Below are 23,331 nucleotides of genomic sequence, written 5' to 3'. Positions count from 1 at the left end.
CTCATCAGGTACCAGCCTGTTTACAGCGCCAGTCAGTACAATCCAAGGCTGCAATGAACACTGAGCAAAAAAATACTGTAAAAACAGGCAGACTGCCAGAAATCTGAATCAGAAAACACGAATCTTGCCCCAAAACTACAGGGTAACCTTTGCCTACACACAGCATTCGTAAGAACTGCCTGCAATTCCTAAATTCAGTATCACCACTCCAAAGTGAGGACTCAACGTGCTTTTATTGACAATAGGAGGCACATTCCTACAATGGCTTTGATTTCTGTCAGATGAATGAGAGCCTCCATTAAGTCTATTTAAATAAAGCTTAACAAAACACTGTTTACAAGAAATATTACAGAAATATTTACCGATCTTATAATTCGCTACATTTCACAACACACAAGTGCCTGATTACTTACACAAGCAGCCTCTGAATCGTGTTCCGATACAGTGCCGTGCCAGTTGGATTATTCCCCGCTGACACCCACTGCATTCCTCAGACTGTTAAAATGTCAAAAGGAAGAGTGGCATTTGCCTGCAGATTGTTCACGCAGCACCCGTGAGCGCTCCAGCTGCCAGACCTCTCGCGAGGGCACAGCTCTGACGAGTTACAAGAGCTACACAAGCGCAAACACCTCCTTACGACTCCATGCCCACCGCCGATCCACAGCCAGATCAGCTTTGCTTTTCAGCGGGCTCCAGAAACGTCAGTCTGGCATTGCAGAGGAAGACACCAGTCTGCGTGTGTCTCCCCCAACAAGTCTCGCTTCGCTCAGTGCGCAAACACGTGGCTATAGTCTGACATCCTAAGTGGTGGGACAGAATGCCAAGTACTGCACCCAAGTCACGAGAAAATGCAAGCGCAAGTCAGTACTCCGAGTTCACAGCTTCAGCCGCGTTCCCACTTGCAATTCAGGCATTTCCTCTTTCTGGAGTATTCTTTCACTGCACCGGGAGCCGAGGTTTTTCTTTTTCTAGTAAAGCCCCAACTCTTACAAATAGCACAGATCACAGAATCACAGAATCACAGCATGGTCGGGGTTGGCAGGGACCTCTGTGGGTCATCTAGCCCAACCCCCTGCCCAAGCAGGGTCACCCAGAGCAGGCTGCACAGCACCGCGTCCAGGCGGGTCTGGAATATCTCCAGAGAAGGAGACTCCACAACCTCCCTGGGCAGCCTGGGCCAGGGCTCCGTCACCCTCAGAGGGAAGAAGTTCTTCCTCATGTTCAGCTGGAACTTCCTCTGCTTCAGTTTGCGCCCATTGCCCCTTGTCCTGTCACTGGGCACCACTGGAAAGAGCTTGGCCCCATCCTCCTGACACCCACCCTGCAGATATTTATAAGCATTTATTAGGTCCCCTCGCAGCCTTCTCTTCTTCAGGCTGAACAAGCCCAGCTCCCTCAGCCTCTCCTCGTAGGGGAGATGTTCCAGTCCCCTCCTCATCCTCGTAGCCCTCCGCTGGACTCTCTCCAGTAGCTCTTCATCTTTCTTGAACTGGGGAGCCCAGAACTGGACACAGTACTCCGGATGGGGCCTCACTAGGGCAGAGTAGAGGGGAAGGAGAACCTCCCTCATCCTGCTGGCCACACTCTTCTTGATGCACCCCAGGATCCCATTGGCCTTCTTGGCAGCCAGGGCACACTGCTGGCTCATGGTTAACCTGTTGTCCACCAGCACTCCCAGGTCCCTCTCTGCAGAGCTGCTCTCCAGCAGGTCCGCCCCAGCCTGTACTGGTGCCTGGGGTTGTTCCTCCCCAGGTGCAGGACCCTGCATTTGCCTTTGTTGAACCTCATCAGGTTCCTCTCTGCCCAGCTTTCCAGCCTGTCCAGGTCACGCTGAATGGCAGCACAGCCTTCCGGTGTATCTACCACACCTCCCAGTTTGGTGTCGTCAGCAAACTTGCTGAGGGCACATTTTAACTCTTCATCCAGGTCGTTGATGAAGAAGTTAAACAAGACTGGGCCCAGTACTGACCCCTGGGGGACACCACTAGTTACCAGCCTCCAACTAGACTCAGCGCCGCTGATGACAACCCTCTGAGTTCTGCCATTCAGCCAGTTCTCTATCCACTTCACCGACCACTCATCCAGCCCACACTTCCTCAGCTTCCCTAGGAGGATATCATGGGAGACTGTGTCGAAAGCCTTGTTGAAGTCAAGGTAGACAACATCCACGGCTCTCCCTTTGTCTACCCAGCCAGTCATGCCATCGTAGAAAGCTATCAGATTGGTCAGGCGTGATTTCCCCTTGGTGAATCCATGCTGACTACTCCTGATAACCTGCTTTTCTTCCACAAAGATCTCAGCATACATAAGAAGATACAGGACAGATCAAGGTTATTTAAAAAGACTAAATTTAAAAAACATCAGTCACCCAATAACAACTATTTGTACCATCTTGATCCTGCACTTTTCCTGCTACAACAGTTATAGCCATCTTCTTTATTAGACATCAGATACTACCTTTGCTCACACTAAATAAGCCCACAATTAGCCTAGTTGCTAAAAGCAAACTACTTCAGCTAAAGTGCTATTAAATTCATTCTTTAGAACATGTAAATATTTATAGGGTTTAGCATTAAGTAAATCTGGAAAATACATAAGAGCTTACAAGCATATCTAGAAAACTAAATCCTGTTTGCCCTAATTGCACAGTTCCAATGACCTCCAAACAGCCGGATGTAAAAGTTTCCAGACAAAATACTATAGCAGCAGCCTCTATTTATTTTACTGTCTTTCTGCTAGTTCTAGAGCACTCTGGCTGGCACAACCTGCAAATGAAACAGGCAAATCCTTCCAAATAGCCCGATGCTGTCCTGCCATCTTCCTACAGGGCAGCAGAGAGGCTGGCGGAGACGGAACCAGGCAGCAGCACAGGACAGGGGCCCACCAGCTCCACGAACAGTTCCCAACAGCAGCAAGGTTTAAATATGCAGCGAGGGAGACTAAAAGCAAGTAAGAACAGAGAATAACATCCCTCACTTCAACCATGCTTGCTGTCAATTTACTTAAAAGGTTCCTCAACACCACCTCAGTTGAACTGCTGTGGAAACAGATCAGCAGCTGCAGAGCAGCAAAAAGCAGTGGGTCAGACAGCCTGCAGCAGCTGATTCTGCAGTAGGCACCTGACCCTCACAAACTGTAAAAGCATCACTGTGGAAGAGGCACATACGCAGTCTTGCATATACTACAGGGGAGGCATTCTCAATCTTTGAGAAGTCTGAACAGGATTAAGCTGATATGAAACCAGCAAAACCGCAAGAAAATTAATTTTGAGAATATATCTGCTACAATAAATACATTTTTTTTCCTAAATTAAGAATGTGAAGATGCCTCTGTAAAACATCTGAAGAACAACCCAAAGATTGGAGATTTGTTTGATTCGAGTAGACTACAGAAGGAAATGCTTCATCTTAAGGCTATTATGCCTCACACGTGGTATAACTGTAATCAACTTCACTATTCCTTGAACTGCTTAGTAACAAGCAAATTTCTCAAAGAACCAAACTACACATTTTAAAAGTCAGAAGCAGAGACAGATCCCTCTGTAACATACACCAGATCACAAACAGAGCCCTGCGCTGTGTCTCTTCTGCTACAGATACAATTGCAAGTGGTCTGCATCATATACTTGCTCTCATCTACGCATCTACAGACCAATCCTAAAATCAGTTCAAGTGCCAAGGTGACCTTCCAGTAAGTGAGGAGCTGATCAACTGACATGTTAAAACCTAATTCGGACACTTGTTAAAAATCTTTTTGCTCCTCTAGCTCTGAAGGTGACAAGGAGCTGTGGCTCGACCACGCAACCTGTAGCACTCTGGAGCTCAGCCCTCATCCTCTTCCAACTATTCACCAGAGGTGCATCAGGGGGCCATAAAGAAAGTTTTATTATCGGTAACAACTGCATTTCTGTATTTTGAGCACCAAAGACAGTCGGAGAAGAACTTATCCTGTTAGAGGAAGAACTTCTTTGCAAGCAAATATGACACATTAATTACCAATTAATACAAAAGAGAGGGATTGTCTGAAAAACCTTTATGGGCCTCTAATCACACCCTTCAGTTCATTGTCCTCTTGCTTCACTTCCAGGACCTCTCTTGCTAGTATTAGCACACAATCAACAGCAGATCACTCTGTGTAATGACAGCTTGAGACAGAACCTTCTGTACGCTAAGTTTTTTAAATTCTTCAAGCTCAGCAACTTGCATCAGCTTAAAAAAACCCAGTAATTTCCAAGACAACGTGTACCTTAAACCTGAAGCCATCCAAGGCACACCAGTCTGACTATCGCCTATTCTTTTTCTTAATGCAAACAGCTCTCAGCCCTACATACAGTCCATGTAATAAGTTTCTAAAATATCATTAAAAAACAAAGCAGCACACATGTAAGAACTGTTGAAAGCTGCCCTTATCCCATCTCCTATCTGTCAGGGGTACCCACACCCTCATTGCATTGCACTCTGACTGGCTGCTTGCAGGGCTGCACCCTAAAGGGAGGCCAGACAGGGGAAAATCATGAACGATATTAAAGTTAACCATCAGTGCTCCCAAGGCAAATATTTAAACAACTATTTTTAACTTGATCATTTATTGAATTATTTTTAGTATAAAATATCATCAAGTGTTTAAAATAAGAAGTCAAGAGACCAAAATAGAAGTGTGTTTCAAGAGTTAAGATTTTCTACCAATGAGTAAGGCATGCAGCATTTTACCTGCTCCAAAAGATACACACACACAAACGTAAAGTAGTTATGATAGAATATATGTATGAGACACAGACAATAACAAGATTTCTTAGCCAGGTGAAAGTTGTGAGCTTACATCCTTGTTGCCTGGCACAGCAGACACGTACGCCAAGCCACGCTTCTCAGTATCACCACGGCACGAGGGAAGGAAGCCAGGCTGTACAGCTCACACCGGGGACTCTTTCCCCCTAACTGTCCCAACAAGCACCGTTTGCCATACTGAGCCAAGGCCAGCGTGGCAGCTAATCACCTGTCGGTGACAAATTCACACTACGCTTTCCCAAACAGTTCAGGCTAGCCTAAACTGGCACCAGTCAGGAACGGTGCACAACCCTTCCCGCCTCCCTTCCAGCTAGCTGCCACCCACCCACTTCCCACTCCTTTCTCCAACAGCCCCATCCAGGGTTAGCTGTACCATGGATGTGATGAGGAAACCAGCCTGGGTAACACACTTGGCACCATTTCAGAAAACTGGAGGGAGAAAAGGACAGACGAAAAAAACACCCTGTAAGAGAGCTCAAGTAGTCAACAAAGGAAAAACTAAGCAGACACACATGCAGGAATACTAGGAATGAACTAACGGTCCTTTTAAGGATGTACTGCAAAACAAGATTCATTACAGATTGCTCTAAATATTTTGGATTTGTTTAAAGAAACACACTCTTAGTTATTTCTTTCACATAGCTAAGAAGAATGCGTGTCCTCTTGGTTTTGGAGCCACATCCCCAGCGCGGGAAGCCTGGCCCATGATGTTAGCAGCTACCTTACTGACCAGAACCGAAAGAGCAGAGCATACTCTCCTGCAGCAGTTAACAAGCCGGACTGGAGTAGAAAGGAAGAGGAGAAGAAATGCAGCTTACTTTAATCTGCAGGCTACAGTTCAAGCTCAGGAGTTGAACACACCACCCGAGAACCCCTGGCAGTGCCCCGCAGCAAACTCACATTGCCAGCACCCCTGTAAAACCCTGAAGTGCCAGGAGAGGGGAAGCTTCAGCAAGCACCGAAGGACAAGCCCCAAGCAAACGCTAGAAGGATTCTATAGTCACGACCATATTCAGCCATTTGTAGTACTTCAATCTGCAGCCAGCTGTAACCAGTTTCCCCAGGCCCCACAGCAGTACTGCTGCTCTTGCATATCAGATTCCTTAAGCCCCACAGGCCACCAAACCTCTCTCAGTCTCACTGGCACAGACACCATGAGTTACACAAAAGATAACAGAGCTTAATTTTAAATATACATTAGCTTCCCCCTCTACCCCAAGAAATGAGAGTCACCTTGGACTTTGCATTAACCTTGTACTAGGCCAATACAGCAGAAAGCACTGGTGTCCTTGCAGAAGCCATTTGTAATTTCTCACTAATTCAAACTGGCATTTGTAGCAAGTCATGTTATTCAAGTCATACTTACTAGGTGTTCTGTTTTGATTTTAATACCTTTCAACCAAACAAATCAGTTTTAAAATCTGATCCTTTTGAGAAAGAATAATTTGACAGATATATCCACTGCTGCAAAAACCAAGCCAGTAACAAAACCAACACTCAAGTACATTTATTTGCAGAGTTAAAAAAGGGGGAATGCCACTAATCTTTCCGATTTGGAAAGAACACCCTCCATCAAGGAGGTTGCACTCATTAGATTTTGTACCACCTAGATTTGCAAGGAATAGAAGCCCTGATGGCATGTTTATTTACTGAGGTGCTTCGAGGGTTAATGGATGTCTCTAACAAAACAAAAAACCCACAAACATGCACACACAGGTATTTTTCTAAATCCACACAAGACACAAACCTATCTTCATGTTTCAGCTAAAAAGAACAGACGTGGAAAAGTCTGATAGTATTTTTAATGAAACTTGACAACAAATGTAAAATCTAGTAAAAAGAATTTTATACTAGAGTCGAGATGCAAAGGGGGAGTTCAACTTAACAGCTGTCCTAAAGCACCAAACATTTTCCTTGGTACCTTCTGAAAGACAGTATCTTAGAAAAGAAAATAACCAGTCTGCCAAGAATTACTCCTACTCCTCTAATCTTTGTTTTCAACTTCAGGGAAAGCTACACTTTGTATATCCAAAAAACTTTAAACTGATACATCTCCCCCGCATAGGATAGACTCAAATGGACCCTCCACAGCTGATGGAGCTCTCACCTGGCGATGCACAGCCTGAGGCCACCAAATCCTAACAAGCCACCACTTGTCAGCTGGGCTACAGTAACAGGCTACATATCAACTCTTACTCCATCAATTTTCACAAACTTCCTTGAGATTTAAAAAGAACTTGTCCTATTTTATAACTGTGTTCGGCTAAGGACTGACAAGTATTCAGCTCAGCTAGAAGTCCAGGAGAGCTCCAGCTGGCTAACAAACAGCAACTCACTAAGGCACAACCACCCAGCTGATTTCAATGGTAAGAACACACACTTCAGGCAAAATCATTCATCTGACAGTTAAATTGTTTCAAGTATGTCACACTAAGACAACAGAACAACCAGCACAAGTGTGGCTTATTGCTTTTAAAATTACTAGTTAAACTGGTATACTTCTCCAATATAAATACGCTGTGCAAAACAGCCAGAGACAACCACAAAAGAATCTATGAAGCTTTCATCAATCTTCCTAAGGTTATTCCTGCTACAAGGAGTACTTGGAAAAATATGACATCTGTGATATGCAAAAGGGAATGCTGAAATGAAGGATTGATAATTAACAACTTTGGTTGCTGGGTTTTTCCCTTCAGTTAAATTGAAGCACAGAAAGTGTTTTAAGTTCCAGAAAGGAATCCACAAAATCTTTCAGCAGAACAGCACTGAAAAATCAGCACACAACTCTTATCTGCATTCTGGCTTTCTCATCGAGATCCCTTCAAGATGCCTTCACACTACTTTCATTTTAAAAGAACCAAATCATTATTGCCTTACAAAATTTCTATGCACATAGTTATGAGTTTCATGGACCATTGTATAGTCACAAGCAACACTAAACATTTGAAAAACTCAGATTCTTAAATATAAACACAGCCATTCCCACACAGATTAAATCTGAAAGTGTGAAATACTTAAAGTAACACTGGAATATTAAAAAAAAAACCTCAGTTTTCAAAAAGCAGATGAAAAAACTCCTAACATTTAACACAATTCCTATCAGAACGCAAGACAGACTCTTGGAAGGCACAGGAATTACCTCCAACAACTGATCTTGGGTATCAGTACCTTACAAAATACCACACAGAATTTCAAGGGCTTCATTTCGGAAGGAAAAGCACTGTGCGCCTGCTAGCATGTAAGGAGCTGAAGGTATCAGGAAATACTGAGGCATCTAACTATTGTCAAAAGGAAACCTGTTTGTCCAACTATTCATGAAACACAAAAATAAACTGGAATATTTATTAGCTCAGAGAAACCAAACCCATGATACCCATAAAAACATTTACACCTGATCAAATGTACTAAATAATACAGATCCACAAATTAGTTTTTTATTGTAACAACCATAAAGGGACTTCACGAAACATTAAGCAACAGTATGAGATATACTAGTAGCACCAGAGTTTCAAATTAAGTGTTTTACTCTAAAAATAGTGGTGTGTTTCAAGTGTTTAGCCTGCTTGTATGCTAGGGCAGAAGATATCTGCTTCTGGGAAGTTACAGCACAGAACTCACAAGGTCAATAACTGAAGAAAACCTTGCTCTCACATGTCTCTGTTCTTTAACAGCATTGGGACAATTATCCAGAATTTTCTTAGGAAAGCACTAACATACAAAACAAAATTGGTATTTGAATTTTTTGAAGCAGTTGAATACAAAAATACTTTCAGGAAGTCCGTAAACATTTACGAGACAGTATCTCTATTAATACAACATTATTACTTTCAAGGTCAGTATTACACACGCAGTTTCTTGGAGCTACATATTTTGGTGTTATTTTTAACATCTGACAGAGCATCTTGTACTGTTGCAAGCTCTGCACTGTTTACAAATACTCCCAAGCTGCAGCTGCTGGTTCTACCAGCATATCTTGCCATAGCAAAAAGAAGAGTAATTTTAATTACCCAGCAAGGGCATTTTTTAAAGCACTATATGCATTACATTATTCTGCAGACTGGTTTTGTAATTCTTCCACCTTTCAACAACTACATGGAACAAGAGGGTTTGGTTACGAGCATATCTATTCCTACAAAAGGTCAAAAAAGTCCAAGCATAGTTAGGCAACATACCTAACACCGTTCAGACTGTGGGTGAATTCTGCACCCTTCTCTTAGCAGGTGCTATTTCAGGAACTTCTACGTTTGGTTTACTTTTAAAAACTAAACTGCAGAGATTAAAAAAAGCTGTTCCAAAATCAAATGTCAAGTTTATGTTTTAATTCTTCATTCTCCCAAAATACCTAACCACAGGAATAACAGTATACGGTAACGGCAAATGACTTACCAACGCAAGCATTTAGGAACAGCCAGTCAGTCTTTTTCATTCTATTTTTTATTTGCTTTAGTTTTTTGAAGTCCACTTCAAGCTCCTCCTTGCTGCCAACAGCTCCGGCCAATTCAATTCTTTGGAAGTCCATTTTCACATCGGATTCACGTTTGGTTGTGGGTGGAGATCTTCTTTGGCTATTACCACTACTACAGCTTCCCCTCCATCGAGCTCTGTCTTGCTCATTTATGATTGAAGAAGCCTCTTCCGTGTCTGCCAGTTCTATTGCTTCTATGTTGTTAGGTCTGGGATGATCACATACAACACATTTCCTTGCCTTCGCCCAGTTCTCGTATGTACAAACTGAACAAGTCCAGTGCTGAGCCCTTGTGTTTAGTTTATTTCTGTCATTATATTCCTCACATGGATCAACAGAAAAAGGGACTGGTCTTGAACCAGAACCCGAAGACTGAGGAGATTCTGTGGGACTCCGGGTCCTACGTTGAGACAAGCACTGAGTACACCGTATCGCTCTTGGCCAGTTCAAGTATGTGCACATGTGGCACGACCACTTGTTTGCGCTTTCCATACTGTAAGATGATTTAACCCTTGGTCTTGCACTAGAATCTGGACATATCAGAGGACTACTCCCTCCTTCAGTGCTCGTAGGATCCCAGTCTCTACCAATATCACTTGAACCACTTTTAAATGGATCTTCTGTGATAATTGTTCCACTAGGTCTCTGAGCACGACACATGGTACATTTGATTGCAGATGGCCAATTTTCATATGTACAATACTCACAAGCCCATTTAATTCCACGCTCTGTCATCGTGCACTTCTTGAAATGAACTGCGTCAGGCAGAAAGCTAAGTAATCAGAATACATCATTAGTACATAATGGCTGCATAGGAGCTCGGTTTCAAACAAAAAGTAAATGAGATTTAACCCAGTTGATGTGTACTACATCTAACACAAAAAAATCAGGCTGAGAAAACGGGCAATCTTTTTTTCTTTATATTCTCATAACATTTAGGGGGAGAAACATCGCTACGAAAAGAACTTGAGCTAACTGCATTTTAAATGCAGAATTCAGGATTTCCTAGTGCAGAAAAGAAAAAAAAACTCCATCCTGCATTTCTGGAATTTCTTATATTTGAAGAGAGGCTTCCAAAACAAATTCAGAAAACAGATACACATTGAGCACTGAGAATACCGAAGCAGAGACCCGTACAGCTACAGAAACAAGTGACAAATACTAGATTATTGAAACAAAACTCAGTATGAATACAGCAGTACAAGAAAAGGAACACAAAGTCTAGATCCTATGAGGTCTATTGCAAGACCTCACAGGATCTGGAAGGAAGGAGTGTACCAAGTGGGCAGTTATACGATGAGTAAGCAGTTCTTTCAGAAAAACAGGGTGTAGGAGTTTACATAAAATGCATACATTTGAAAATTTTATACATGTGCTTAACCGAGACTAGGCCTTGATGGGACATCACTGATAACAGCAGTGTTACAAAGTTAAAATACCACTTGAAAGCAAGCAGAAGCTGTGCGTGTTGACAAGCTAACACAGTATTTTCATTGCACAAATCCCGATTACAATCCAATTCCAACTCACTTTTCTCTAATGAAGAGGGGATTCTGTCTTCATGCTGGCTCAAGACCTTTTCCACAGATTGCAAATACGAAGGATGAGACTAAGCAGATAGCTATTCCTGTAAACAAAATGAAAACAGACTCATTACAGGTTTCCTACTGGACCTGAGTAACCAGAAAGTTAATGATTAAATGCCACGCCTATTCTGATCCCAATTTACTTGTTTAAACTCAGTCATGACCTGCTGAGACTAACATATCGACTGGTTAAAATAAACCTATAAAGAACCAGTCGACACGCAAGTGATCGATCTGCTGAAGTAAAAGAACTGGATCCAAGCAACATCAAACTCACACCACAACATCTATAAACACTCTCACTGAAATCTGAAACTTAGGATGGGGAAGGGAAAAAAAGCTTTGATCTCCTCCAGTCTTTGTAGAGGGAAAAGGTGAGGCAGGTAGATAAAGGACAAATAGAAAAACGTACTCAGGCTATTTCCTCCCTTACCACAGAATCATTATCCAACATGTAAGACTCAATTATGTGCTATTTTTAAGCATGCAAAACTGTTTAAAATGCAAATTCGTCATAGCAATTGACTGACAATTCTCATTCATCATACTGCAACTCTCTCAGCTAACAAAACCACCCAGAGTCTAGTAAACAAAAACTCCAAAGAGAAGTCACACAACAGGATTAAATTCAACGCTAGACACACCAAACTCAAAATTAGTTTATACCTGGTTTCCGATTAGGAAGTGCTTTATGAGTTGGTACGTTCTTCATTGAAATACAGTCACACACGCCTTGCTCCACCAAGGCTTAGCTAAAAGTCCTCTTAAATTTGTCACCTTTATTCTCGCTGTCTCCCTTCTGTGGGCTCCAGCAGGCTGCTCAGGCTTTTTCCAACAGCTCGACTCCGATCTATTCACCAGATCAGGTGGCTGCATGAATGAGGGGCTATCGCATGGCCAGGACAGAGGAGAGGGCAGGACTATCCTTTTCCGCAGCGATCTGTGTTTACGCTGCCTACAAGCGGATAAGCAATCAGGAACACGTAAAGCTTTCCCATAAAGCTCAGGTTCTAATATTGCTTGTTTGAACAGCCTGCAGAGCACTTCACTCCCACCTATACGTTATAAAACTGTGTCAGACTAAGGAATGTGCTGAGAAGGTAATCAGACTTCCTACTGCTTCCCCTCCACCGCTCCTCGTAACCATCCATGCCCATGCATAAGGGAAAAAAAAGGAGCGAGGTCATACTACAGGCCCCATATCTGCAATAAAATAAGAGAAAAATACATACATACACACAAGAATACAAACTCAACTTGATTTTACTGAAGGTGACTTCATAAAGAAGACTTTTCAGCAGCTTGGAGGAAAAACAGTCTCTCTACTCCATAAACAAACTACAGCTTTGCCAAAACACCTCCTACCTGAGTACACAAAATGCTGAATTTATCTATTCCATTTGGACAAGGCTTTTCCCCCCCCCCCATTCCCAAAATAAGTTTTTTAATGACTTTAACCTTTCTTAATAAGCTTATTCTCCCTATAAACAGTGGAGTTTTCCGAGACATTAACGTTTTACAGTTAGGAATGTGAAAGGGTTGCACACAGTTTTCAGAGAGGAGAAGGAAGCAGCGTCCCGTCCATGCACCTGCCAACTGCCACCAACAGAACTGCCAGGAGCAGTTTCACTTGGGCCACCAAGGACACCCAGAAAGCGGCTGTCCCGATACTTCAACGCCCAACACAACCCTGAGAATAAATTCTACCTGACCAGAAGCGGCTATAAGTTGAATAAGTAATGCTTTCAACCAAAAGCCAGATCTGTGCCCAATGTGCGATGAAGCCCGAGAGGGATCTGTGACTGCAAACGGTCTCTGACCTGCCCAGCAGTTCCCACTGCCAACAAACCCCAATCCACATTTGGGATGGGGCAAGAACACAAAGCATTATCTGTTCTACTGACATTAAGACTGGGAAAGGAGATTGCTGCTCAAGTTGAGCAGCAGCTGGTTGCAAAAACAATCTAAACGAATACTGAGATACTTTTTACGAAACTAAATAGCACAGTACATACTGTGTTACAGAAAAGCTTTCACATATATGAGATTAGGTTTTTAGCTGCAATTATTCTCTGCACCTCTTAAAGCTGGATGCTTTCAGACATAATTCAAGAAGCTGATTATCTGCAGCTTCGAAAGCCTCTGAGATATGTGCTCACTACCTCTGAACGTGAGGCCTCAGGTTATTATGAAGTAAAGAATATAAAAAGGCTCAATGGAGTAATGCAATTTCTCTTCTTTGCTAGCTCTGCCAACACCCACTACGGCACAGCTAGGCGAGGAAATTTAGCACTTCCACACACCGTTGGTTTGTTGTTTTCTTTTTTTTAGTTTTAGGTCTTGGTCTGACCCCCAGCTGCACCCCACACCAAGGACACCAGAACCATCCAATTCCCTGGTGATACAGGATCATCATCCAGCCACTAAGCAGTCTGAAGCTTGTTACATTTTTTCAGAATTACTTCTTTGCCATTCTGTCTTCAAGTTAACTTCTTCTTTTAGATTCTTCATGGAGGAGAAACAGAATGACTTCATACCTCCCCTCGCAGAGGAATAGCAGCACAGTGACTGTGAGATGCAGGTGCGTGCCTTAGTGTCCAAAATGCATGAGCAGACAAGAAATGGAAACCCACAAAACTCCAAGCAATTTCCAATTGATCAGTTTATACCCTGTGCTAAATACCTTCTGGATAGACTAGTAGAGTAACTCAGCACATTGAAGAGGAGAACAGATGAAATTCTGATACATCAAGTAACAAAGAAAAATCAAAACATTACCTTTTTACTTAAGTCAGTCAGGAAAGGTCACCTAGAACAATCAGAGATTCTTCTTTTGCTTTGTTTCAGCTTTTAAGAATATTCTTCTTTTCAGGTGCATGGGAAAATACAAACTAGCACACAGAAACTGGGAAGAAACAATGAAGTCCTCAAATAACGTTTTAATGACAGGGTATATTATACTCCCCTCAATTTAATTATCCACTGTGTCCAGAAGTTCTGTTTCCCTCTGGCTCAAACCAGGAACAATATGGAGCTCCATTTCATTAACTGATCAAGCCCTCCCCTGCAGACAGGCCAGACGCTGATTTAGAGCAGTCTACACTATGGATTTATTTGCTGGGATGGTGCTGGCATCTGCGCTGGCAGGAACCTTATGTAATTATACTGATCAAATCAGTGTTCCACCATAACTCGTTTTGCTCACGTGTGCGGATTTTCAAACAAAGCTAACTGTTCCTGTATTTACAGGGAAAATGGGGCTTCAGTATCAACTTAAGCCTTCAGCAAGGCAAAGCAAAAAGCGATCCGCTCTCCTTCCCCCCGATGTAGCTGCCCCTCTCACGGGGCTGCAAAAAGAAACGCAGGCTGGTTTATTTTTTAACACTGAAGCAACTTCTCAGAGGAACAAAACAAGTAGAAGCATCTTGTTCTGAAAGAGAGAGGTCTCTATAACCAAACACAGACTCTATTAACAGTTTATGAGTGTAGAAGTAGCGCCTTTCACGCATCCAACCACAGGACTGCGAGTGAAAGCAAGAGATCAAACAGCAGCACTTTCACTGACTGTATTCTTCATGTATTATGAAACACGGTGTATTTAAATGTACATCTACCAAGAAAGGGTGTCATTCTGACAGCTGTAATTGCTCACTAACAGCTGGATAGTGTTAATGTGAAGTTTATATATACACCCAATGGACAAACAGCTTTTTAAGAAAAATTTCCTGTGATTAACCCTGCGTAATTTGACACATTTGCAGAAGTGTTCCTCCTTGTATGTCACTACCTCAAGTTCTCTTCCAATTACCCGTAAAAAATTAGCACACTTCCTTGAAAACTGAAGTTCATTTATGCACAGATAAGCTTTCTAATTAAAGCTGTAAAAGGAAAAGCTGTTAAAATCACACATCTGGATTATCACTTTAAATGGTTATGATAAAATACGCACTAGTCTGAATTCAGGTAGTTGTAGCTGGGTTTGTTGTGTAAAACTGCAGAACACTTCTAGAAGATGCAGAAGACTAATTAGAGTCAACCGTTGCCAGTAGGAAATAAAGTAATGGTTTGATTCCACTGTTTCCAAACAAATAAATTTATAAACACTGCTGCTCTGGTGCTGATTCTAACCATGGTGTCTTTTTAAAGCTCATATAAGCTGTACTAAGGGACTCGTCAAACGAAAATTTTGCCAGGTTTTAAATGAAGCCAGTAGGAAGGTCGAGAAGGTAAGAGAGCTGTACACAGGCTTAAATCAAAAAGGCCAATTTGTTTCTTTCAAACTTGTAAACTCTCTGAAAACCTCCTCAATGATTTCTCACACAGAAGACATTGCTCAGATCCACTTTTTTCACCTGGGTCATAGAATCTTTGTGAAGTATCACAGTATCAATACACTTCAACGAAAACAACTCGCATTTTTGAATCTATTGCCAAGTATTAAGAATTGATTTTCACACGAAATGTGCATTGCCTAATTGCTTTAAGGTGGAATTTTACTGACAATTTCTTCTCTTAACTTACTGAACTTACTTAATCCACCTTCAACTACGTGTTGTTCTTGCATGACTGCTTTCTCAAGCATAAGCCTCAACAGACCAGTATATTAAAAGCACAAAACTTGAACTCAGGCTTCTATAGTCTGAAGGGAACTAACAATAAGTTCCACTGTTGTCTCTGCAAATTAGTTTTTAAAAAAATTAAGAACATTGACCTTGTCAGTGGGACAACCAAACCAGATCAGCACTGAATCTGGAAGCTTTACAGTACGGGCAGTAACTATGTATTACAATTAAGGGATGGAAATATTACTGCAAAGTCACAAATGCAGAGGCATTTTCTGTATTAGCCTGAATACACCGAAGGAAGGAATTTAACAAGTAAGCATCGTTTGCTCTTGTTGTTACCACAGTTCTTTAAACATGAAAGGACACCACCCCAAACAGATCAGCAAAAAGGAGAAAATGCTCTGCCACCTCACGAGAAAAAAAAAAAAAAAAAGCATTGAAACAGTTTTCTGCAAGCTGCTCTATGAGGTGGGATTTTTTGCTCACGACGTTTTTATTTCTTGAAAGAACACTAGCTGGCCATTTGCAGTACAGACAGTGGGAGCTGGTCTCAGAGTGCAGCTATCATCACAGAACGCAGAAACCCCTTCTACAACACAGATACAAATCACAAACTATGCTGGAAGACGGAGGCTTTTGTCAAACTACATCCTCCTTCCCATCCTCATGCCAGGAAGAGCGCTGCTCACAAAACACACGCGGATCACCTCCGCTCTTCCGAGCAGCAGAGCTGTTCCTTCGCTCCCAACAGGGACAACAGGAAGAATGCTGCTGTCTTAAAAGAGGAATCATTAAGATCAGCGCAAATCTCAGTTCTGTTAAAGACTAAATCATTGCCATGTAAATCACAACACCACCTACAAACTATAACATAACTGGGGCATGAGCAAAGAACAATTGTAAATACTTGAGTTATAACTATTTACAGTCTAGTACATTAAGCGAGTTTTAAAATTCTTCTTCAGTTTTGACAGCCTAGGCTGTCAACGAACACTCTGCACTGCAGACTTTTAGGTACGACCTCCTTCATTACATACAACTTTTCATCTACTCTTTTGAGTGGGCAATTAGTTAAAATCCAGAAAACTTAATCTTTCACAAACAAACACGCTGCAAGAAACACAGTTCTCAGAAAAATTTCTGAGAAAGTAAGTAGTAACTTTTGAAAACATTTAGAAGTCTGTTTATTGGGTGAATTCTGATGGGCTCTATTTACATACAATTAATAAAAAACTGCTTTCATTTTGATTTATGGACCCATATCTCATTGCAAAGCATCTTAAATCTATTTTATTAAGTATTTATGGCAATCAGAAAAGTTGCACTAGTTTTGCTTCAGCTTTCTTCTCAATATTCTATTCACACTTCCAATCCAACTGCTATCACTTCAAATAAACCTCAAAGCCTGACTTCTCATAAGCAAGAGAATTCACGTGCTGTTTTAACGCAAGAGGATCCCTAATTTTGCAAATGTTCTATGCAGTGAGTCATCAAACAGTTGTGAGGTTACAGATCTTAGGAGAGATCTGAAATACAAGAATTGAGAATGAACTTTAAGTTAGGATGCAGACCTAACTATACAAAGACTCCTGCAAAAGCTGAAAACTCATCACAGAATTAACAGGTATTTGACAACACCAAACATTCACTCTTTCTAGTGTCTTTTTTGACGTTGATGTTTATCCCTTGAAGCATTTTTGTGCTCTTAACCACTACAGTTAATCCTGCTGTGTAACTTGCAAAGTACATGTTTCCATTTCATTTGTTACTCATCTCAAGTGGGTCAAACTACATATAGCTCTCTCAAATTTGTGACTAAAAGCTAGGAAAACCATAACTGCTGAAAACAACCTGTAAAAAACAATAATGGTGACTTGCAGTTCAGTTTTCTTTCTTATTTCAGGAGAGAGTTACATTTTTACGGGGTTTTTTTGTTTTGTTTTAAACTCAGTTAAAAGCCAACAGCTGTTTAGATGAGATGGTACTACACATCAGGATGGACTAAATACAACTGCTTACTTAGAAACCAATACCTTTTGGGAAAATGAGAGTAAGCAGATCAACAGTTACATAATATACAGCATCTCCCACACAATACTAATCAAAAACCAAGCAAAGTGACTCAAACTAATGAGCTACGGTAGAATATTCACTTAAGTACAGCCAGTGACATTTAATGAATCTGATCCTCATGAACAGTCAGCAACAGACGAATACTGACTCAAGGTAAGACGTACAACACAGTAACAATCATTTGTAATAAAATACAACCAAACTGTTAAAACTTAATTTTTAAGACATTTGTGTGGACAAAGCTCAGAAGTTGAACAAGAGAATTCTTTATAAGAAGTGAGGTCAAATACAAAAATATAGCTTATCTGTGTTTCGACTGTATGCCTAAAGCCTCACAGTAATTTTTGTTTAGATCTCAGCCATCCTCACATAAGATGAGGAAAACCAGATGTCATGCTCCGCACAGAAACACACCGTGGAGTCCGACATCAAAACTTAAAAACACTTCAACCTGTCCAACAACCAAGGAAAATTATATTAAGACTTGTACGTTCGACACTCCGTTCTAGTGACCATCCTCCGGACCTCCTCAACACTGGCTGACCATACATTAGATCACAGCTAGATGCAGAGAGATTCACCGTTCGGTGGAGGAAAACCACCTGCCTCCAAATGAACCAAGGAAGGACACACTGCTCATCAACTATCGTGTAGTTTCCTCCTAATTAATAGCAAGGCACTTCCAGACTCAGTCAAGGACTGTCTTTGGTGTACACATTTGCCATTGGGCTATATTTAAGACGAGTTCTAGTTCAAGTAAGCCATACAAGCCACACTCATTTTATCCAGCTCCTCTTAAGACACTGGCTAGACTGCAAAGTATCAAGAAAGGGAAAATGAAAAAAAAAAAAAGAGAGCAAGTGAAGCAAAAATGCCATTATCGCAGCACACGTAAAAACCACTGCTGTGTGTCACTGCTTAACATAGTGCAAAGAGCTAGTACCAAATATCACAGGAAAAGCAAATTCAAACTCCTTTTAGCAAAGAAGTGATATCGGGGGGGGGGGGTTAAGTAACTTATTTTTAACCTTATCATTAGTAATCTGTATTTCACTCATAATACATATCCAACAACGCCAAGTTAATCACTGCAAGGTACTCTGAGCTGCTAGAAAGTTTCAGCTCTCAACCAGTAGACCTTCTGCTTTTGGGGCGGTGGGAATAACTTTCTGCTAGAGACAACACTGACAAACCTTCTTTAAATAAACCATTTAAAAGCCATGAGGTGACAATTATTTTTATCCCTGCCAAGCTAAACACTAATGCAGAGGTCAAAAAAATGTAAATAGTTCAGCAGACCATTCCAACCTTCAGCAAGACAAAAATCAGCTTTTCAACATGCACATAGTAAAGGGAAGCCTTAGTAGCCAAAAGCTAAACCCACAGAAAGCATGACTGACAAGCAGACATCGTTAAGACACCTAGTACAAAGTACTCCTAACTTATCATGGTAGTGTGAACTTAAGAAAAAAAAAATAGAAAATGCTTAGCATGAAAACACGTTTATACTCCACACTTCTTGAAACTGCAGAAGACTTCAGACTCAGACCTGTAGATTGAAGCTGTGTCAGGGGAGCATTCAGACAGCAGCAACTAATACATAAGCCAGCTGTCTACTGCATCCCTGCTCAGATGCGAGGAAGATGAAGAGAGACAGAAGAAATACTTTCAAGTCCATTAGCCTGAAAGAAGTACAACTCAACACTTACACAAAGCACTTACGGTCTTTACAACCACAAGAAACAGTATTCTCTCATAATCAGACAATCACCTTCACACAGCAAATTTCCTATTTTTTGATAGAATTATCCACATTTATGAAGTTTATGATGGTCGTTTTCCTTCCCAGATCATCAACTGATTATGTACCAAGAGCCACATGGTTTTCAAATGCACGGACCTACGAAACTGCGTGCAACTTCAAAGCCACTAAAAGACTACTTGATCGTAACAGTTTTAATCTACTGGAAACAAAACAGAATGCTCAAGTTTATTTTTCTTTCCAGACTCACATAAACCACAGTTCTGACATTACCTTTAGCTCAGGAAAACTAACTCCTGAATATCTAAAAGACAGCAGAACACCAACATAAGTTATAAAAGTTCCTTAACGCCTATAAACTCACCAGTAACTCAGAATTTTTCTGTTTCGTTAAAGACACCTACTCAACACTAGACACTAAACCAAATCAAAGTCAGAGAATCACACAGAGGATTTTTAAACCTTAACACTTGCTTACAAAAATGATGTCAAACATAACCCAAATAAAACATCACCCTGTACTGGCTTATGGCACAGCAGGAGGAAGGAGACAAAAAAGAAAAAAGACTGTAGCCTCCTTGCTCACAACTGATTGTTTCAGAAAAAAGTCCTCTTCACGCTTACCAGAACAGACAGAGGTCCATCCTTCCATTCCCCCCATCCCCTGGACAGCAGCTTGCACGCCTGGTATTTGGGTTGTGCCCAGCTCTCATTACTTAAGCATTTTCAGCTCAATTTTGAACTCAGCCTTAAAGACCGATTTAAACTTTGTGCCTGCTCCAGCATTTGTCTTAGAAGTACTAACTTCTGTTAATTTCAAATGCACTTGTGAACACAAGCAAGATTAGCAGCCATCTCAGCAAAAAAAATCCACCTTACTAGAAATAAAAAAAAAATTAATAATGATGCAATAGTATCCTTAAGAACAAGCAGAACAGATTATATCAGGATAAATTCAAAGAACTAAAGGGAAAAATGCCAACTTAATTACATCTGCTGTACAGCAGAAGATGCAAAAGGGCTGCAAACCTGTCTGCTTCGCAGGCAAGATGCTCTGCACATACCAGCAACTACCACTCTTTCCAAAGTATTGCCCTCCCGTGTTCCTTAAAAAAAACAAAAAAACCCCCCAAAAAAACCCCAAAACACCACCATTCCTTCTGCTTTCTTGAACCAGAGTCTCCACGCCAGCCCCCTCTTGAAAACAGTTCCTTCTTCAAACTTCACTGCGCTCATTCCCTACTCCACCCCCTCCACACCTCTCCCCTCTCCGGTCTTCAGCAAAATGAGTTTTTGCATAAAGGAAATATGAAATCATCCATATTATTACAGACTAATGTGTTCTCAGAATCTATGTTGAAGTACTACAGCTCTTCTTTTAAAGTACGTTAACTGTTAGACACCAAAGAGGTAACAGTCCTATTATTAATCTCGTATTTCAAGAGAGTCCCCAAAAAATTAAACTACATACGCATGAGAAGCTCTGCTTCAGCAACTGATGATGCAAAAATGAACAGTCACAAAACCAATCTGATTCTGTGCAAGTTAAAACAATGTGTCAGCTATGCAAGAAGTGCTGTGAGAAAGAGTACGTACCAGGAAAGTGCCTGAATTTCTAATGTTTGAGATCTTAATTAGAAGACAGAAGTTTTCTTTTTAAGGTATAATGAATTCCATTCAACTGATATTGCAGTTATAATTATCTGTTATTTAACTGATTTTACCAAGCTAAGCCATTTGACAAGTGAAGTGGTAAGCTCTTCATCAGCTGTGCTGAAAAAACCTCTCTTTTCAACTGTGCCTCATCTCCCTCTTCACATGTAATAAAAATTAAGAACTCTGTTACAGCTAAGCCAGCCATTTTCAGCTGCCAAACTAAAGTTTAGTTCCATTCCAGAACCAGGAGACTGTGGATCATAACTCATGCAATTAAAATGAAGATTACTTGTTGACGCAAATTTTGAACAGCTCAAAATAACCCAGACTTCAAATTCTGGGGGGAGGGAGGGGCACGAGATTACTAACAGAACTGGCAGTTGCAGTTTAAATGCTTTGCTGCGATCAGGAGATGGTACATCACGATAAAGAATGCATTGATCTCAAGTTCCACACAATCTCAAACCAGTGCAAAACTGGAAAGGGAAACCTTAACACCTAAGTTAAAAATAGCCTCCCATACACTCAGTAAAGTATTTTCTACTCACACTTCTGACTTCTTTACAGCTCCATCCTGCAAAGAACACCAAAGACGGATGGGATTTCCCATCCCTAAGGATTTCACATATCGAATGACGTAGGACTAGCCATACACAAGGCTAAATAAGACGCAAATTGTTGCCTTGACCAATTTCGCGTTTTAACTAGTGTTCAATTTAAGTCATGCTTCTGTGATGAATCCCATTAATGCTTTTATGCCACTCAGCGTTCCAATTGAATTAATATTTCTAATTATACTTCTGAGAAAATGCTAATGGATACAACTCTACAGTAACAGATTATGGCCTCATCGGTCGTCCCCATCTGCCTGTCCGTACTTCAGTGGCGTAAAAAAAGTAAAGGTAATAATGTCTTTTTTTAATTCAAGAGAATCACACCACATTGTTAAAGTGTCACAAATCCTACAAAAAGCAAGGCAACCAAGAGTATTATTCTCTTTTAATGCTGTGACAGACTTAAATCAGAAATGATCTTTTACATATGACATGCTAGACTCCGCATGCCGAGACACCAATTTAATTTGGCCTCGGGAAGTAGGCAAATAAAGAGCTCCAGAACACCTCCTGCTGCTTACCTGTTTCCCCCTCTCTGAGTAACCACTGAAAGAGCAAAGGAAACAAAGAAAGAAAGAAATGGGTTTCACAAACCTCTTCTGCAGTCACCAAAGACAAAATACCAGATGAGCAGTAGGAAAAGCAAAACTAAGTGTAACAAATCTCTCCTAAACTACCACAACATGGTTCTGCTCGCACCTGAATGAGCTTTAACACAGGGGGTCCTCTCCTTAGAGAAAGGAGGACGTTAAGGTACTATGCAGAGGACATCTCACCTTTCAATTTTTGCACCAAACAACATATCCAGGTGTTAAACTCGCATGCCAGTTTCACCCCTTATGACACTGTAGCCAGCCAGCGAGTGGAGACTGCCCAAGCACAGCACAAAGCCTGTCAAACAACACGTGCTCACTACACCGACTCCCAAGAATTCTAGAAAACGGTGCTGGTGATTGTTACCACTGAAAGTCATCGTGGCAGCAAAAAGTTCTGAGCAGCCATGCTATGTCTGCCATGCAGGACACCCAGATTTAATTTTCCCCCGTCGTTTCACAGAATCACAGAATGGTAGGAGTTGGAAGGGACCTCTGTGGGTCACCCAGTCCAACCCCCTGCCGAAGAAGGGTCACCCAGAGCAGGCTACACAGGACCTTGTCCAGGCGGGTCTGGAATATCTCCAGAGAAGGAGACTCCACCACCTCCCCGGGCAGCCTGTTCCAGTGCTCCGTCACCCTCATAGGGAAAGGTTTCTCCCACCCCGCTGCTCTTCGGAGACGGAGCGCTGGGGATCTGGAACCAATGCCTGTTGTCAGTCGGGAGGAAGGACTCACAGACACATCCAAGGACTCACAGACACATCCAAGGACTCACAGACACATCCAAGGACTCACAGACACATCCAAGGACTCACAGACACATCCAAGGACTCACAGACACATCCGTGACCTCCGCCGAGAAGTCTACCTGACCCTGGCGGGAAGCTGCTGCAGTGTGGGGCTGCCAAGGCAGAAAGGCGCTGGAAGGGTGGATTACCAAGGTTTGCCTCGCTCGTTAACCAAACTTTTCTTATCTTTTTTTTTTTTTAAACTTCACAAAAACAAGCTCGGTTTTGAAACGCCTCCCACGCTGTACTTCATTCCCGATAAAGCACCGGGAAGACGGGATGCTGTACCACAGGCAACACGGTGGAAGTCCTGCTCCCCAAAACACGGAGGCGGGAGGAGGGAGCTCCCAGCACCTGCCGCGGCCCGCAGACCACGAGAGGCACATCCGAAAGGCCAAGAGACGGAGGGAGGGAGGCAGTGGGAGGCAGCCGAGGCGTGACC

The 23,331-nt window shown here is 41.8% G+C and overlaps 1 protein-coding gene across 2 annotated transcripts in view; it reads right to left on the bottom strand.

Annotated features, from left to right (window-relative positions):
• The window catches only part of ZRANB1 (zinc finger RANBP2-type containing 1), a 46,848-nt gene that overhangs the window by 23,077 nt on the left and 440 nt on the right, over positions 1-23,331 (bottom strand). Inside the window, exons 1-3 of one of the 2 annotated variants that reach the window (XM_075423908.1) lie at positions 11,502-11,660; positions 10,780-10,876; positions 9,171-10,021 (exon numbers count right to left, since the gene is read on the bottom strand). In XM_075423908.1, the coding sequence (XP_075280023.1) occupies positions 9,171-9,984 (814 nt within the window). In that variant the 5' untranslated portion in view covers positions 9,985-10,021; positions 10,780-10,876; positions 11,502-11,660. Of the gene's footprint in view, positions 1-9,170; positions 10,022-10,779; positions 10,877-11,501; positions 11,661-23,331 lie in introns of those variants that run through there. The other variant, XM_075423907.1, reaches the window with a different exon arrangement.

The sequence above is a fragment of the Opisthocomus hoazin genome, chromosome 6 (assembly GCF_030867145.1).
Source record: "Opisthocomus hoazin isolate bOpiHoa1 chromosome 6, bOpiHoa1.hap1, whole genome shotgun sequence".
In the NCBI taxonomy this organism is placed as follows: Eukaryota; Metazoa; Chordata; class Aves; order Opisthocomiformes; family Opisthocomidae; genus Opisthocomus; species Opisthocomus hoazin.
The sequence above is the reverse complement of the archived record's forward strand: the minus strand, read 5'-3'. Positions and strand labels throughout refer to the sequence as shown.